Source organism: Urocampus carinirostris, chromosome 2 (assembly GCF_059441175.1).
Source record: "Urocampus carinirostris isolate Australia breed hairy pipefish chromosome 2, RoL_Ucar_1.0, whole genome shotgun sequence".
In the NCBI taxonomy this organism is placed as follows: Eukaryota; Metazoa; Chordata; class Actinopteri; order Syngnathiformes; family Syngnathidae; genus Urocampus; species Urocampus carinirostris.
Window position 1 is genome coordinate 11,698,100 of NC_142350.1, and position 18,797 is coordinate 11,716,896.

The following is an 18,797-nucleotide window of genomic DNA, read 5'->3' on the forward strand; positions in this document are numbered from 1 at the left end:
CAGGCCAGTTTCTAAGCTCTTCGATGTAAATATTCTGGTCTTTTTATCACGACAGTCTTTAATCTTTTTTTCACTTTAAAGTCTTAATGACATGCTTACCCTGGGTGCATACCATGGGCGTGACCAACCTGTTTTGGGGGGTGCTCAAGCACCCCCAAATTTAACCCAAGCACTCCCAAAAATTATGGCATTTTCAAAAAATGTTTTTTTCTTTAATGAAGAACAGGATATGCATAAGTGTAATGGAAAAACGCTAGCTAAAATATATTTTTTTAAGAAGAAAAACAAACCAAATGTGAACAACGCAGTGTCATAAATACCCCTTCTTGTAATGGCTCGGTACATTTGATTTCTTGCACAGCTTTCGCCCCATTTCGCTCGGCTGGTGTCACTTGCAGCAACCATAGTGGCAGAGTCTGTGGGGGCTTTAATGTATTACGGGGAGAGTATGTTATTAAGGAAGCCCAAGAGTGCCAAAAATCCATTTAAAAAAAATGAACGTTCAATCAAAAACTGCCTTTAAACAAACATTCAATTTGAAAAAAATGCCTTCAGCAAAAAAGAAAAACATAATTTAAATGTTATCATAATGAAATTTTACATGCTAAAACTGTTTTGAACCAGCCAGACACGGTGTGCTTAGCACCCCCATATCTCAAAACCTAAAATTGCCCTAGTTGCGTCCAATATTTCACCAACTTGATATCAATGTCAAGCCCATTCTATTATATTCTGAAAGGTGAGCGCCGGCGCTCGACTGTCCCCCTGTGGCGAACAAACGCATCATCCCCTGAAAGAATCCGAGAGGAATGCAAAGGCGCACTCCGCCTTCTTTATCAGCTTGCAGACAACATTTGTGTGCTTCTAAGCCAGAGGACAAAAAAGTGCGGAGGTGGAGGAGGAGGTGCCCAACTTGTTATAAAAAGCGCCAGAGAACATGTGGGGCCACATTCACGAGAAACAACACAAACTTGAGCCTGCACCTCCCTGTGACATTCAAGAGAGCTCATGCAGAGGACTAACACTCCTTTAATTACTTTTTAATTTTTCAATCTTTTTTTTTTTTTTTACATTTTTTTTTGCATTCTCTTGGAATATCATTTGAAAACGTTTTCTTTCAAAGGAGGAGTAATGGACATTTACATTTTTATTTATGTGCTGTCTGTGATGCACTCTTGGATTTTAAGCACAGGTAAGATCATTTTCAGTCTTTTTTGCAAGAAATGTGATTTGTACGCGTTATAATGCTATACTAATTGATTTATGTTGTGATTGCAGCGACATGCACGCCAACGGAGACGTCATTGGCCGTTTCTGAAGTTCCCCACGTGCGTAAGAAACGCTGCTCCTGCTCCACTTTCTTGGACAAGGAGTGCGTCTATTTCTGCCACCTCGACATCATCTGGGTCAACACGCCTGAGTAAGTCATGAAATAAAGAAAAAAAAAACTAAAAAAAGTTTGTATGAAGCTCTGGGGGAGAATAAACATCATTATCAGAATTTTAGAAGTAAAATGGCTATACATTGTCCAATGTATTATACAAGATCCGTTTTTGTATTATTAGACACACACTGGTGGAAAAAAAGCTACTTTTATTTTCTTATATTCCATTTTGTTCACGACCATCATTTCAAATTTGACAAACATGTTTCTCATTTTAGGCTTTTTGAGCGATTGTGTTGCTTCATGGTCCAATTTCTTAAAACAAAAATGAAAAACAAAAAAAAATCAGAAAATAAAGAGTTTGTTTTTCTAAAAATATACACATATTGGTGAAAAAAAATGTTATAATCAAAATTGTCAACAACCACGACAATTTGTCAAAAATGTTTCCCGTTTTTTTAAACGTGTTGCGTTCGTGGCCCCCAAAAAATCAATTTCGCCATTATAATTAATACAAATATTCATGGTAAATATATTACAAATTGTTAGCTAACAACACTGAAATGAAATAATTCCCATTTTATTTTTCATTTTATTTCCATCCTTCCCAGGAATAATTTGTTTTATTTATATACACATATTAGTGATAAATAAATCACTTATATTCCCTTTCCAAGACAAAAATGTCCCCCAAAAGTTTTTTTTTTGCATGTTTTCATGGTCTAAAAACTTAATAATTGAAATAAGTTTTTTTTAATATTATATACATATTAGTGGATTTTTTTGGGGGGGTTCATGGTCAACAAAACATATAATGTAAATGTAAAATCTTTGAGAGCTGCGTATAAAAACCTCAATCAATCCCATATCCAACCATGAGGTTTGCGTGTTATTTTGGTTAAATTTAAGGGGTCATAAACAAGGTGCTTGCGAGCACCAGGTAGCCCTCGAAGATCACCTTAGTAGCCCGTGGAATAGTTCTGAAAGTAGTTCACCGGTGATGGGTCATTTGTCAATTTTCTAGGAAATTTAAATGTAAAACCAGCATGTTCTTGTTTTTGACTGAACTTATTAGAACCTTACCTCTCATAATTACAAACTGAAAATAATATCTTAATAACATAATAATAAAATAGCTTGTTACTTTGCATTTTAAATCGCAAAAAAAGAGTAGCTCTAAGGTGTTTCTCAACTGGTGGGACAGGATCCGAATTTGGGTCGTGGACCCATTTTTAGTGGGTCGTGGGCGTTGGCAAAATAATGCTAAGAAGTAGAAAAAAACAAAGATTATTTTAGGGGGTTGCTTATATGCGATGTAGGCTTATATGAGAGTATGTATAGTACTTGAAGTCGTTTTGGTGGTCATTTTATTTTTAGGAAAAAAAGTGAAACCAGTATACTGCACACTCATTTCATTGGTACATAGGAGATGTGGAAATTGTTTCTTGTTAAGGTCGCATTTTGTCATCAGGGTGGAATGGTGGGTCGTTAAGTCAGACCAGTTAAGAAACACTGGTCTAGATGTACAAAAAATTGCATCAAACAATAGAAATATAAAGAAAACACCCCCGCTTAATATTTCAACCTGGTAAAAACATAGTTATTACATGGTAATAACATGATAAGTTATAAAAAACGACAATAACGTTAGCGACCCCTTGTTTAACTGCATGTTTTTTTTCTCTTCAGGCGCGTCGTCTCTTATGGCTTGGGAAATGCCCCCCGGAAAAGGCGTTCGGCCTCTGTTGCCACAGTAACTGAGATGCGAGGCCCCCGGTGCCGCTGCCTGCTACATTCAGATTTCACCTGTTCAGACTTCTGCAAGCGGCCAGACGACAACAACCTCAGGTGTGTGATTCACATCCGATACCAAGGCTAGTTAGCGTGATTGGAGACGATAACGAAAACCGCGTTGAATCTCTGTATGTAAATAGTTGGAAAAAATGTCTTTTTAGCAAGCAGCGGCGCGTCAGAGCGCTTAAACACTCTTAAATGTAATTGGAAGTCATCACGTCTTGTTTCTGTTGCTCGCAGGTATGGAAGATCACAAGCAAACAATGAAGCCGATGGGCTGCAGACTGACACCAGCAAGATTGGGAGGTGAGCACGGATGCAATTATCCAGTACAAAAAAAATGGCTTGGATTTTTGCTGTCAATCTACTTTTAATCATTGGATGGGCAAAATGTAACAAGTCGAGAGTGTAGGACTGCAAAGACATTTGTGCGTGTTTAGTTACGTTTTTAAAAGAATGAAAACATTATCGATAAACGGGGCTAATATTAATCATTTCAACAATTATGATCATTGGCCGTTTCGAAGAAACGTCTCAAAATTATCATTTAATTTTAGAACAGGTAGGATTGTGCTGGTCTGTTTGCTCTTCAAACTTAAATGCTTTTGGCTGGAGTCAAAATTAAAATCGGGGAAATAATTACATTTAAGATGTTTTAAAATTTCGTAAAACGTTCTGAGAATGGTTAACTGTTTACCTTTAAAAAATAATAATAATAATAATTTGATTATATAACTATTATTGAATGTTTACTCTGTTTAGTATTTGGTTGATTTTAAAAATGTATTTTGTATTTTTACGCCTCTACTTACAAATGTTATTGTTTATTATATCTATATAACAATTATTTATTTGGTTATTCATTATTTCACTTTATTTTGTTTTTAGATGATTTTAACAATACTTTATTTCTAAGTTTTTCCTACGGCTGAGGATTTTTACCTATTAACCTTATTATTTTATTATTTTCTATTATGTAAATATTACTATACTAGTTCTTACTTTACATTGTTTATTTTTAAACTCATTTTATTTTCTAGATTTATTTTTAGGGCTGAGAGTTTTTTTCCTTCATAAACGCAATATTTTTTATTATATTTATATAACTTTTACTCATTAGTTCACGAGTAAAAGTTATATGTTCTTGTTTTTATTTTCCAGTTTTCATTTTGTATTCAATTGATTTTTAAAAATATATCAATTTTTAAAATGTTTTAACGCAGTTTTTCTCTCTATAAACCCTACTTATATTATTATATATAAACCATACACATATATATAACTTTATTAAATATTTTTTCTTTTTTGTATTGAGTTCATTTAAAAATATTTGTAAATTTTTTAACATTGATTTTTTTTTTCAAGGCTGAGAGTTTACTTTGTTTGGGAATCCTATTATATACAAACAAAATATATATTTATTTCTTAAATCCTTGAACTTATAGTATAAAGATTTAATTTGGCATATATTTTCTTTCATAGTGGAAGTAAAAAAGCCCCAAACATCAGTTATCAGTTTCTGTGAAAAAAAAATATATAGATTATGAACATATTAGTGTATCTATTTGATTAATATCTCAGATTGAAAAATATGAGAGCTTTTGCAAAAAGTAAGAAATTTATGACTATGTTGATATTTCACTGTTTCGATTTCTTTGTGATAATTACTGTTTAGGCTCTGCCCCCATTCATATAAATACACTTTTTCCAACATTTGATTATCTAATTTTATGCCATCTTTGTCTTTCTGAACAGGGGACACAATCAGAAAAAGGCGCTGCCTCCCTGGCTCCGATCTGTCACGGGATTGCCAAGAAAGTCGTTGCCCAAAAACCGGACCAGGATTCGACAGGCTTGGGAACAGACCGTTTTTGCTGGGGCGCTATTACGGGGGGCCCTCAGAAGGCCGAAGACCACGTGAGCACAACTGAAGAACTGATATCTCACCGGATAAAACTCAGGACTTCCTCATCAACAAAATTCAACTGATCCGCATTTCAAGATTTCTTCTCTTCCCAACATCAGTCATCTTTCTTCATCTATGGATAATCGTAAATCCCCAAACCTTGGCTACTCAGTCAGGAATAGGCCACTTCCTATGTCAACATCGTAGCTCATGGGAATCTTAATTCAATAGTTCTCTTTTGCCTCCCAAAAAGTATTTTGTTCCTCAAAGTGTCTTTTATTGTCATATTTATTTGCCCTTTTATTTAACGGCCGTGTTGGTCACGCATAGTCATTTCTGTGAAATGTTTTGACGACAAGATGCTGGAATCTGGCATGAAATGTTTGAATAAATTTGTACATTTATTTAAAATCTTATTGAAAGGCTTGTTTCATAATCATGAGTGTTTCCTTTTAGCACAGATAACAGTAAGGAAATTTGGAGCAGATATACATGTGAAAATGTCAACAACAACAAAAGTCTTTTAATTCTGCTATCTACATTAAAATTGTATTAATAAGAGCAGCAACAACAATTTCTAAAGATCAAAATAATCTAAACAATACTTGTATTATATAATATTAATGAATACAGCCCAAATGCATAAAATGAGAACAATAGTCACATATAACGTTTAACTGAACAACATACAATATAGGATAGAGCTTCTGCTTTCGCTCCAAATACATTTAATGTAATTTCATAAAAATTGCAATCAAATACCACCAAAAAATCCACTAAATGTATTCCAAAGTAGTGTTTTGACCTCATCTATTAACAAATTGATTTATTTAATTGTTTTTCTTTCTGAGGGCTGATATGAAAAAGCTGTAGTTTATCTTGGGCCAGTCCCCTTTAAATTAGGGATTTGAATTCACCCAAGGATTTAAAACCCTAGTTTTTAACCCATTCTATAGGTTTTAAACTAGTATTTTAAAAAAATGGGGTTTTAAACTAAAACTAGGGTTTTAAACTAAAACCAGGGTTCTAAACTACGGTTTCAAACTCAAACTGTGGTCTTAACCCTCGGTTCCAAACTCAAACTGTGATTTTAAACTCTAACTATGGTTTTGAACTCAAACTAGGGTTTTGAACTAGAGTTTGAAACTTAAACTATGGTTTAAAGTCAAACTATGGGTTTTGTGCCTAGGGTTTAAAACCATGGTTTTCAATCCAAGAGTTTCAAACTAGAGTTTAGAACTTGTTCTTGAGTTTCAAAACATGGTTTTAAGATCATCCAAAGCTTTTAAACACTTGTTTGAAAAAGGGTTCTCAAATCAGGCTAGGGTTTCATTGAGGAGTGTACACTTTGCTACAGACATGCTTACTGAGCAGGACAAGTTGTGTCTTTTTTTATTTTTTTTTATCAGTTTCTAATTGTTTAAATTTCACGTCCTCTAGCCTTTTAAATCCATCATAGTTAAGTAGTACCAGCTAGTTAAGTGCTAATCTAACTTGGTATAGAAAAGTAATGGTGACAATTTTAATAAATTCTTACTAGCTAGCTAGCCAGTCTTTTGAGGTTTATGAATCGGAGCTATTGTTGAGTTATGGACTCATGATTTGAATACAAAATTACAATTAATAGAAACTGTGGAGCACCTTTCAAAATAACTATTATCGCCTGTAGTGCATCGAATGAAATCTAATTGTATATTAATGCCAGCAACATTGCAGTGACCCAATGGTTCCCTAACGATTAACTCTCTCACCCCTCTAACCACTTCCTGAGACGTAACTCAACAAAACATGAGTCACGTTTACGGTATTCGGCTTTCTCTTTCTGGCTACGAGAATACAAGAATAAGGGCAATTTGCAATCTCCGAATGAACTTCAACCTCCTTTCGATGCTGTGAATCGTTTTGTTTACCTCTTTTTTTCTCTCAATAGTCCCGATACCTAGGAAATACTCTTAACTCAATGACTGCTAGCAAGGGAGAAATTTCCAGTGGCAGTAAATGATTTAAGTTTTTACAGTGATGTTCCATGAGGTTAATGTCTGGTGAGGCAAGTCAGATTTACAAAAGCAATACATTACCTGTAGCATAGAAGAAAAACTTAAAAATGAAGTACGTATATACGAATAAGCTAAATATATAATGCACCAAAAAAAAACTCAATGCAACGAGAAAAAATTTACCGGATGGCTCGACTTGCTGTTAACTTACTAATGCTATCGCTAATTCTTTTGTTTCGGCTGAGGTGTGCGCCAAATTTGAATTTTTGGTTTCACTATCAGCCTCTACCATGAGGCAAGAAAATTGCATGCCTTACTTTAAATCTGCATACCCTCAGAGGTGTAATGTTACATATTGCTACATTTTAATAAAGCAAAAATAGATAGTGCCCATGCACCGAGAAAAGAATGACTGAATGGCTTGACTTGTTGTTGGCTTGCTAATATGATCACTAATTCTATTGGTTGGGGCTGATGTGTGTGCCAAATTGGAATTCTTGTTCGAACTATCGCCCTCTGCCATGATTTAAGAGAATTGCATGCCTCACTCTACATCTGCAGACACAAATTACCGTTACGTACTAATTATATTACTAATATTTATACCATCATGTAAAAATTCAGCCATTTAGAAAAACAAAATCCGAAATTTGTGAAGGTAAATAAGAACATTAACATAAAATAACCATTCAATAGAATTTAAATCTTACATTTCTATGACAACCATCAGGCAAAGCAGTAAAATTGGAAGAAGCCAGATCGCAAATAGCTAAATAATGAAAAACAAGCCATAAGCTGAACGTAAATATTTCGCCGGTAGCAACGATCCTTAGCGCCGATTTTCTGCCGTTTACGTGCCGTGGATGTCAAACAAGTTGTTCTTGGGTTGACATCAAAGAGCGGCACTCCCGAACCCGCTCCCATCACTCATAGCTAAATTGTTTCAACTGGCAGCAAGCAGCAACCCGGTGCAAATTGTTGGAAAAACTTTTTAACCCTGCCGGCCGTGCGCGGCAAACACATTCCGATCAGATTCGACTATGCCCGGGGCCGCTTGCCATAAATGCTGTTACTGTTCCCATGTTTGAAAGCAGACGCCGCAAATGGCGAAACGGTTGAAGACACGTCTGAGGCAGAGTCCTTCAGGACAGAGGGTTATATAACACTAAATATTCCATTTATGACTCACTAAACAATGTCAAAATGCAAAATCAAAAAGAAAAAACGGAATCATTATTTTATGATCAATATGTTCACATTTTTGAATGTCATTATTAAGAAAGTATAGCTCCAGTTTGTACTGTATAATTTCAATATCTCTTTTGATTTGCGGCATTGAGTGCGTAAACACAGCTCATGAACAGTCTTATCATTTGACTTTTGAGGTTACTATTGTGGGTAATATCTCGAATATTTCAAATTTCTTATGATGCACTTATTGTGCTGTGGGTTTTGTTACAGCTGTTTTAAAAAAAAACATATAATCTCTTATGTTACATTGCATATTACTTAAATTATTTCATCCCATCTTTCCATATTTGGCCTAAATACATTACTTTATTTTCACAGAGAGTATGGCACACCCTCAAAAGTAGCTCTCTGATTATTTCTATATGCGACGCATTGTATTGTAAGGTGCATGAAATTAGATAGATAGATAGATAGATAGATAGATAGATAGATAGATACTTTATTCATCCCCGAAGGGAAACAATTTTTTGTACAAACGGGTTTGGATTATTTTTTGGGGGAAAATTAAAAAAAACAAAAACATTATTATTAACACATCAATATTACCAAATATTATACACTCTGGTACCAGTCACACAAATTCATAATTGGTCACAAATGGTTATCATATGTAATAGCATTTCATAGACATTATGCATTTCCAAAGGTTTTAACACTATGCTCCCATACACAAGGCGCAATAGATTATAAGGTGCACTTTTGAATTTTGAGCAAATTTTGTGTTTTTGGGATGCCTCTTATAGCCCAGAAACAAAATCACTACACTGTATAGGATATTTTTAGGGTAAGGCTTAAGGAAAAGACTTAAAGATTCCTAAAAACTCATGCTAAACTGAGCTCCGCCCCATGTTCAATGCTTCTCATTAAATTACAGTATTTAAAATGGGGATAGAAGGACACCGATGAGAGGCACCAATAATGGGCCGATACTGGGGGCTACCTGGTGTTCACGAATGATATGTAATAAATAAATATATGTACTGTACATCAAGGGCATAGTTTTGGCATGGACGAGGGATGTGTCCCCACCAATATCAAGCAATCATAGTTTTGTCACCACCAATATAAAGTGATCACTATGCCAAGACCAAACCTATGCCCTTGCTTTATATATGATTTATTATTGTAAATAATATATATTTTAAATGATACTTTTTGTTTCTTAACCAAACTATTGATTTGATTTCCCTATACTTCCTCCCCATTATAATTCTATCGCAGGTTATCGGGTTGACCTTCTCGTCGTTCTATTTCCATTGTGACCTTTACGTCACGAGTAGGCCCCGCCCCCCCCAAAAAGCCGCCGAGATCCATCCTTGCATAACGCGCAACACAATGGTGGCTGCCTTTTTAAACATTCGCATCAATGCGAGTGAGTCCCCGGGGACGCTACCGTAGTTGAATAGCGTGCGAGCTAGCTTAATAGCCAGCCGTGGTGCAAGGAATCTCCAGCGCTTGGCAGGAATTCTGCAACTCTCGCTCCAACAATAGAGGGAACGTCGGGATGGGATATTGAGACACACTCCTTGTTTTCTGTTACACACACACATAAAGAGTTTTTTTGGGTTGTGTGAAAATTGCCCGTCGCCCCTTTAATATATTTTGACGTCTTTATCGGTCGGTGGCAGCGAATGAGTTAGCATACAAAAGCGTCTCTCAGCACCCCTGCTTTTCTGCAATCTGACGTGTCTCCCTACCTTTCAGGCATGACGGGAATATCCCTTCGCAGGCTCCGACTGACGTGCCGTTGACAGCGCGGCGGCTCGCTCAGAGATGATTCGGCTTTCACCTGTCGCACATGCCGACCAAAGAATGCCGGGAACGCTGCAATTGGACATGAAAGCATTATAACTCTTGGCCTAAAATGACTCCAGAAATGCCAGAAATTGCAAAGATTCTTAACAGGACGTGGATGTATGCGTTATATAGTTAACTCCAGTTAAATATTTAACATTGAAAACAATTTATTAGTTAACAACGATTTACCTTTTGTCTGTCTAATTGTAAGGCCTAAATTGAGTTGTTACATAATTTGTTGATGTGTTTTCGTTTTACAGTGTAAGAAGTTCATTCCAACCAAAGCATAAAAGCTGCTATGAGTTAACTCTAGTTAAATCTTTAACATTGACGGCCTACATTTTACGTATTGTTACATAACTTATTGAAGTTTTGTGAATAAAGACTTAATGCCTACTAAAGATGAAGCTGTGCCGAGTTAACTGCAGTTAAAGTTTTAATTTTGACAGCACCAACTTAAGTCAAGTCATGTTTCATTGTAAGTCCTACATTTAGATGTAATGTTACATAACATTTTATACTTTTGGACAAGAATTTAAGTTAGTTCCAGTAAAGCTTAACAGATGGTTTGAGTTAATTACGGTTAAAGCTTTAATTTCAACAGCATAAATTAGTTGACAAAGCATGACCTTTTGTTTGTCTAATTGTAAGGCCTAAATTTAGATGTATTGTGACATAAAGTATAGTACTAACAGGTTAAGTTAGTTCCAATAAAGGTTAATATTTGGTGTCAGGTAATTCCAGGTACTGCTTAAATTCTGACCACACTAGATTAGTTGACCAAAAAAGTCACCATTTCTGTCTATTTCTAAGGCTTAATTAATATACTTGTATCATAGCATGTTGTGTTTTCATTTTGTATTGTGCAATGAGTTGATTCCAGCTAAAATGTTAAAAGCTGCTTCCTCTTAACTCCAGGTAAAGCTTTAACTTTGACACCACTGAATTAGTTGACAAATAATAACTTTTTGTCTGATTGCAAAGCCTAACTCTAGATGCTTTGTTACATAACCTGTTGATACTCTTGGAAACAACTTTAAGTTGGTTCCAGTAAAGCTTAAGACCTGGATTAAGTGAACTCCAGTTAAAGCTTTAACTTTGACAGCAATAGATTAGTTAATAAAGGTCAAACTTTTGTTTTTCTAATTACAAGGCCTCAATTGAAATGTTCCATAACCTGCTGATGTGTTTTTGTTTAATATTTTGTAAGGAGTTCATTCCAACTAAAGCTTGAAAGATGCTTCATGTTAACTTAATTTCAAGCTTTAACTTTGCTCAGCACTAGATTAATGAATGACTTATGCTTCGTCTGATTGTAAGGCCTAAATTTAGATGTATTGTTACATAACCCGTTAATCATTTTGGACAAGACTAAGTTAGTTCCAGTATAGCTTAAGAGCTTGCTTGCCTTTACTCTGTTAAAGCTTTAGCTTTGACCGAAAGAGATTAGTTGACAAAGAATAATTTTGTTTTTCAAATTGTTAGGCCCTAATTTAGTTGTAACATAATCTGTTGGCGTGTTTTTGTTTTGTAGTGTGTAAGGAGTTTTTTTTTTCAGATCAAGCTTAAAAGCTTCTTCGAGTTAACGCTAGTTCAAGATTTAACTTTGAGCAGCACCAGATTAGTTAACAAAGAATAAGCCTTTGTCTGTATATTGTAAGGTTGAAGTTTAAATGTACTGTTACATAACTGTTTTTTTGCAGTGTGTAAAGAGTTTATTCCAGATAAAGCTTAAATGCTGCTTTGAGTTAACTCCAGTTAACGTTTTAACTTTAACACACTAGATTCGTTTAGAAATAATGACCTTTTGTTTGTCTAAATGCACGCCCTCAATTTATATCTACAGTTACATAACCTGTTGTTAAGCTTCAAAGCTGCTTTGAGTTAACTCCAGTTAAAGCTTTAACTCAGAGTGATATATTAGTTAATAAGGAAGAGCAGGGCCTAATTTTAGATTTATTTATTTTTTGAGCCCTACTATATTTATCATGTCTTTTACTTTAGTAAAGTTAAACTTAAAACAACGCAAGACATTTTTTCTTTAATTATTTCATATACATTACTCGTAATGTTTTGTTGTTTTTTTTCAGTGCAATTTTGAGGGAATTGTTTGTATAAACGTTGACTCGTGGTTTTATTTCATAGCGCAAAATCTTGACCAATTAACAGTGGTGTGCAGTCTTTATTTCCACGATATGCAGTACCTTTCCAGATGCATACAATAATGTTTTTGTACAACTATTAACTAGTCCAAATGAATCATAAAGTGTTACAAAACATCTTGGTATTCCAACTATTGCCTTTTTCTTTGGGTTATTTAAAAAATGTTACATTGTTTGGTATGATCTCATTGCAAAAATAAAGACTCTATTAGAAGACGGCCATTCGGGCTTTAGCACCTAATAAATTGAGCGTATTGTCACACTGTCAGACTAAATATTAAGACAAGCGCACAAACCTTTGCAGTTTTGCTGCAAAATAAATGAGGACAAGCTCTTAAAGCGACATGCACCGCTTTTTTGCTTGGCTCTTTGCCAAAAGTGTTAGCTTACATTGCAGGGGGACACTTTTTCTGTGCTCTGTCTACACACGCAAAAAGGGGTAAAAAGGATGGACTGATCCAATGTAATCCAAATGTCTAGGTAGTTTTGTATGAGCAAACTCCATATTTTAGAGGTTTTCTAAACAAAATGACCCAGTTTTAGGGTTGCTCTTTGCAACTTGACTCACTTTTTTCCAGAAATGTACATATTTTGGGGGGCTTTTAAAAGGAACAATCTACTCTTTGAATACAATTTTATTTAAATTCAAAACTACGTTAATTGTTTTTAACAAATTGACCCTTTTATTACAAATAAAAATGAATGAACTTTAGGGTAGGGCTTTTTATAACAATCCTGTAGCTTAGGTCAAATGAACCCAGGTAATAGATTAGTTCACACTTAAGTCAAATTGGGTTTTGACCCAGTACTGATCCTGATATCACAATTACATAAAATCCCTCCCCTCAAAAAGACTCTTACTAATTTATATCTATCTATCTAGCTTGGTCATATCCCTCGACAGGGGTGACCGACAGCAAGACAGACACATACAAAACAAAGAAAATAAAAAAGGGAAAAAGTAGCAAAAAAACACACAACTTTTTGGATCATGGCCAACCCAAATGCCCAAACACCCAAACAAGTTAAGCACCTCAGCACCCAAGTTGGTCATGCTTTCGTCCCTCCAGATGAAACGGGACACAAGAAAGCGGCCGTGTCACTTGGGTCGGGGTGACACAACACACTCTTCTGTTCAACAGCAGGGCCCGAAAGCTTTCACTGGTTTACCCCTGCCGCATCATACAGGTGCCCTGCCCATCCCTTAGAACATGTCTAAACATCCCACTCACCCCTCCACTCATTCCTATCATCAACAAGAGCTATAGCAGCCTACCTCTTGGTCTCCTTCCCCTTACTCCTGCTCTGTAGATCCTCTTCAACATTCGCTCCTCAACCATCCTCTCCATCAATCCATCTTACTGATAAAAGGTACAAATTCCAAAATAATATTTTTGCATAAAATTCCATGAATCCAATGGCAATTTAATATACAGCAATCCCTCGGTTTTCTCGGCTAATTGGGACCGGAACCACCCACGAAAAGTGAAGATCCCCGGTTTAGTGTTGCACTTTTTTTTTTTTTTTTTTTTCATTTTTTGAGCAGCTTTCATTAGAGCAGACTTGCTGGCCTAACAACTGAGAGTGAGTGAGAGAGAGTGAGAGAGTGAGAGAGTGAGAGAGTGAGAGAGTGAGAGAGTGAGAGAGAGAGAGAGAGAGAGAGAGAGAGAGAGAGAGAGAGAGAGAGAGAGAGAGAGAGAGAGAGAGAGTACAAATAGAAAATAGTTTGATTTCAAAAGTATTCAGTAATTTAGATTAGACAATGTTTTTGGTACGGCAAACCTTTATCCAAAAGACCTGACAACTTCCCAACAGTGAGTGAGTACATTAGTTTTAGAGCGCACCTTGATTAAAAGCCTTGCCAACTGATAGCAAACAAGAGAGAGAGAAAGAGGGGAAAGGGAAAGATTCATCTTTTTGGGGGCATGATGAAGGGAGTGGGACACAAAATCTTCTCAGCAAGGTGTAAAAACGCCGAGCAGGTGTACGGTCAGAGTACGCTATGATATGAATTGGCCAATTGACATCGGAAATCTCAAGTCAAAGGATGCTGGCGGATAGGCGTGAATCTTGGCGGTCTGATATGTTCCTTGAGGTGCAGTAAACATTCACAATTTTTTCCTTTATTCAATCTTTTTGTTTCATTTTGTTTATTTTCCGACGAAAGAGTGAACCAGCGATAACTTGAGCGCAAAGTAGCGACGGATCTTTGTAAATGTAATTTCTTGTTCCAAAATGTAATGATATCAGCGCTCGTCCATAAATAATTTCTCCTTCAGCTGCCATTTTAATAACTGATATCATGAGTATTGATATTTTGGAATTGCAAAATTCAGCAAATTTGACATTTTTTTTCACCTTATTACACGGTGGCAATGAAATTATGTAAAAATTGTATTATCCAAATAACAATTCAAGGCTGGTTCACATTACTGAAATTGCATGTACTGCAGGTATACAAAAAAAATTCAATAACAGGGAGCACTTAAGGTCCACTGGTTGGAGGGCATAAATATTTGATCTAGGCGTCAACAACATGCACCACACCACAGCATGTAGAGACAAGTTTCCGAAAACGGTTCCTTCCTTATTTACAGACGCAAAACTCTTTAGCTTCTATCTTTTCGAGCATTCAAAGACAAACAAAACCTTGATAAACCAGACGTTAAATAACATCAAAACAGATGAGGTCCATAAGCGATGGTTAGACCGCGAGCGGCGCTTCCTGTTGCGCTGCTGATAAGATTACGGTAACAGTCATTATCGTTGGCTGTGTTGATGGAACTTTTCGGGGACTCTTTGCATCACATTCCACACATATTTCCATTCGGGCCCGTTTCCCCTGACGGACGTTTGTCGCCACGGCGTCCGCCTCGGCGTACGCCCCCACGCAACGACGATTAGCAAGTGGAAAATGCGAGGACCGTCAGCTGCTACCTGTCGCGTCATTTTCCTTCTTTATTCTTCATGTTTGTTCTCACTTCCTGGTACTGCTACACGAAATATGTATATATGAGATATGATATGAGATATTAATTGAATGCCTCCAACAATGGCTCGCAACTTACAACGGGCCACTATAAATAAACACAATAAAGTGTTTGCGTGTGTGTGTCCTACCACAAAACTTGTACCAGCAAGCAACAACTAACACTTCCAAATAAACCCGCACATACACGAAAGTTTACACTTTACGATATCGCCACATCTTATCCAATCAGTCTCCTTTTTTTTTGCCGCAAGCATCGCAACACGGCTACACCACTACACCGCTAATGTCGCTCTGCCCCTGTACCTTCTGACTAGCCTGAATGCTATCTTTCCGGCGAACAAAACAAGATTGTGAGCACCTGCATCAGAAAGAGGGAGATTTCGTTTTTTCGTCCTAAACAATAGTCTAACAGTTAGCAATCCAGTTGACAATGTCACACATGTCTAACCCAAACATGGCTCACTGAAAATAGGAAATAAGGAAATCTGAGGTACTTATTTATGCAATAAGTTCTGTTATTTTTTTCGTAATATGTGCCCCGGAGTCCAACTCTTTCTTTCTCTTTAGGTTATTCTATGATAATTCAATGTATTTGGTCCACTTAGGGAAATTCATTTTCACTGACTGTACCAGGAGGGGGCACAGGGCGGCTGGTACAGTCAGTGTTGTCGCAGGAGAGCATGTGTCAAATGTCCTACTTACAGCACCTAGTATTCCCAGGTGGTCTCCCATCAGAGTACTACCCATGCCCGACCATACTTAGCTTCCTGATATCAGGAATTCTTAGGGTGGTAAGGCCATAAACAAATTGTTATATAAAAGATTTAAAAGAACCCTCAATGCCTGTAATTGATGCAGATGTGGCTAAGAAACTTTGTAACTTAACACATAAATGTGTTTTTTTTGTTATTCAGCAGTGAGATGAAGCCACCATGTTTTACATTTTCTGCAAGTTATAACGTGCACGGGTTGAGTACGCAGATACATGTTCCGCACCTCATTGCAGTAGGAAAAAGACCCAGATTTGAAGTAATGAGAAGTAATTTCAGAAATGTTCTTTTTACATATAAAAGTAAAAAATAAAACTACAATTGGGAATGTTGGCTAATCACAACAAATGTTAACCTAAACTTAGACTAACAAATGGATGATCAAGTTTTTGTAATTAAAGTAAGTTTTTCAGTAGATAAATCCAATATATAAGTTACGGTAAATTTTTGTTTTGTTTTCTTAAGAACTGTGAAAGCCAAAATATCATACACAGGTTATCAATAAATCAATTGTTTCATATCCAGAAGGAAATGTTACGTTAATCATGTGTTTTTATCGATAAGCTATCAGACATTTGTAAAATGGTCTTATTTTGAATGATTAACTTTTGTTAATAGCCAACTCTTGTGTCAGTTTCACAATGTAACAAATTAGCATCATACTAGAAAATGTGAAACTAATCGTATGCAGTACGTATTAATCAATAAGCTAGCAGACAATGGCATGCTCTGCTTCGGTTGAAATTTGAAATACACAATTATCTAAATAAATGGTCAGTTTATTTACGCTACTGAATCGAATACTTCCTGTTTTATGATAATTATTCAGAACAAGGGTTTGGTGGTACTTTACAAGCTCTGACTTATGACGTTTAAAGTATCATGCACTCTAGTGTCAAAGAAAGATATTATGGTGCTAAACCAGCGATGGGCAAACTTTTTGAGTACGAGCCGCATTGAGTTAGAAATATTGGCTGAGCAGCTGGGTGGGGGGGAAGTGATTAATTTGATTTTGTTTACATTATTGCTTGTGCCAATACATCTACAGTTGGTCTACATCCAACACTTTGGCAATGCATGTGGAGTAAAGATCATCGGTCAACATAATCTACAGGGAGTGCAGAATTATTAGGCAAGTTGTATTTTTGAGGATTAATTTTATTATTAAACAACAACCATGTTCTTAATGAACCCAAAAGTCTCATTAATATCAAAGCTGAATATTTTGGAAGTTGGAGTGGGGCTTTTTTAGTTTTAGCTATTTTAGGAGGATATCTGTGTGTGCAGGTGACTATTACTGTGCATAATTATTAGGCAACTTAACAAAAAACAAATGTATACCCATTTCAATTATTTATTTTCATCAGGGAAACCAATATAACAGCTCAACATTCACAAATATACATTTCTGACATTCAAAAACAAAACAAAAACAAATCAGTGACCAATATAGCCACCTTTCTTTGCAAGGACACTCAAAAGCCTGCCATTCATGGATTCTGTCAGTGCTTTGATCTGTTCACGATCAACATTGCGTGCAGCAGCAACCACAGCCTCCCAGACACTGTTCAGAGAGGTGTACTGTTTTCCCTCCTTGTAAATCTCACATTTGATGAGGGACCACAGGTTCTCTATGGGGTTCAGATCAGGTGAACAAGGAGGCCATGTCATTAGTTTTTCTTCTTTTAGACCCTTTCTTGCCAGCCACGCTGTGGAGTACTTGGATGCGTGTGATGGAGCGTTGTCCTGCATGAAAATCATGTTTTTCTTGAAGGATGCGGACTTCTTCCTGTACCACTGCTTGAAGAAGGTGTCTTCCAGAAACTGGCAGTAGGACTGGGAGTTGAGCTTGAGTCCATCCTCAACCCGAAAAGGCCCCACAAGCTCATCTTTGATGATACCAGCCCATACCAGTACCCCACCTCCACCTTTCTGGCGTCTGAGGCGGACTGGAGCTCTCTGCCCTTTACCAATCCAGCCACGGGCCCATCCATCTGGCCCATCAAGACTCACTCTCATTTCATCAGTCCATAAAACCTTAGAAAAATCCGTCTTGAGATTTTTCTTGGCCCAGTCTTGACGTTTCAGCTTGTGTGTCTTGTTCAGTGGTGGTCGTTTTTCAGCCTTTCTTACCTTGGCCATGTCTCTGAGTATTGCACACCTTGTGCTTTTGGGCACTCCAGTGATGTTGCAGGTCTGAAATATGGCAAAACTGGTGGCAAGTGGCATCTTGGCAGCTGTACGCTTGACTTTTCTCAGTTCACGGGCAGTTATTTTGCGCCTTGGTTTTTCTACACGCTTCTTGCGACCCTGTTGACTATTTTGAATGTAATGCTTGATTATTCGATGATCACGCTTCAGAAGCTTGGCAATTTTAAGAGTGCTGCATCCCTCTGCAAGATATCTCACTATTTTTGACTTTTCAGAGCCTGTCAAGTCCCTCTTCTGACCCATTTTGCCAAAGGAAAGGAAGTTGCCTAATAATTATGCACACCTGATACAGGGTGTTGATGTCATTAGACCACACCCCTTCTCATTACAGAGATGCACATCACCTGATATGCTTAATTGGTAGTAGGCTTTCGAGCCTATACAGCTTGGAGTAAGACAACATGCATAAAGAGGATGATGTGGTCAAAATACTCATTTGCCTAATAATTCTCCACTCCCTGTACAGTCTAGGTGTTGAACACTTTTCTAGTACTTTCAGATACGCTGAATCTGAATATGGCAACTTTTTAAAA

General features: G+C 36.6%; 2 protein-coding genes across 3 annotated transcripts in view; one reads left to right on the forward strand and one right to left on the reverse strand.

Moving 5' to 3' along the window:
* The window catches only part of LOC148371051 (uncharacterized), a 54,930-nt gene that overhangs the window by 5,665 nt on the left and 30,468 nt on the right, over positions 1 to 18,797 (reverse strand). Inside the window, exons 3-5 of one of the 2 annotated variants that reach the window (XM_088328926.1) lie at positions 13,568 to 13,652; positions 10,030 to 10,156; positions 9,726 to 9,865 (exon numbers count right to left, since the gene is read on the reverse strand). In XM_088328926.1, the coding sequence (XP_088185052.1) occupies positions 9,726 to 9,865; positions 10,030 to 10,156; positions 13,568 to 13,640 (340 nt within the window). In that variant the 5' untranslated portion in view covers positions 13,641 to 13,652. The remainder of the gene's footprint in view (positions 1 to 9,725; positions 9,866 to 10,029; positions 10,157 to 13,567; positions 13,653 to 18,797) is intronic. The other variant, XR_015849750.1, reaches the window with a different exon arrangement.
* Positions 968 to 5,452, forward strand: edn1 (endothelin 1). Its single transcript, XM_088327798.1, has 5 exons — positions 968 to 1,192; positions 1,279 to 1,420; positions 3,074 to 3,232; positions 3,419 to 3,484; positions 4,934 to 5,452. Exons 1-5 carry the CDS (start codon positions 1,132 to 1,134, stop codon positions 5,097 to 5,099), a joined length of 594 nt encoding a protein of 197 aa, XP_088183924.1. The 5' UTR covers positions 968 to 1,131; the 3' UTR covers positions 5,100 to 5,452.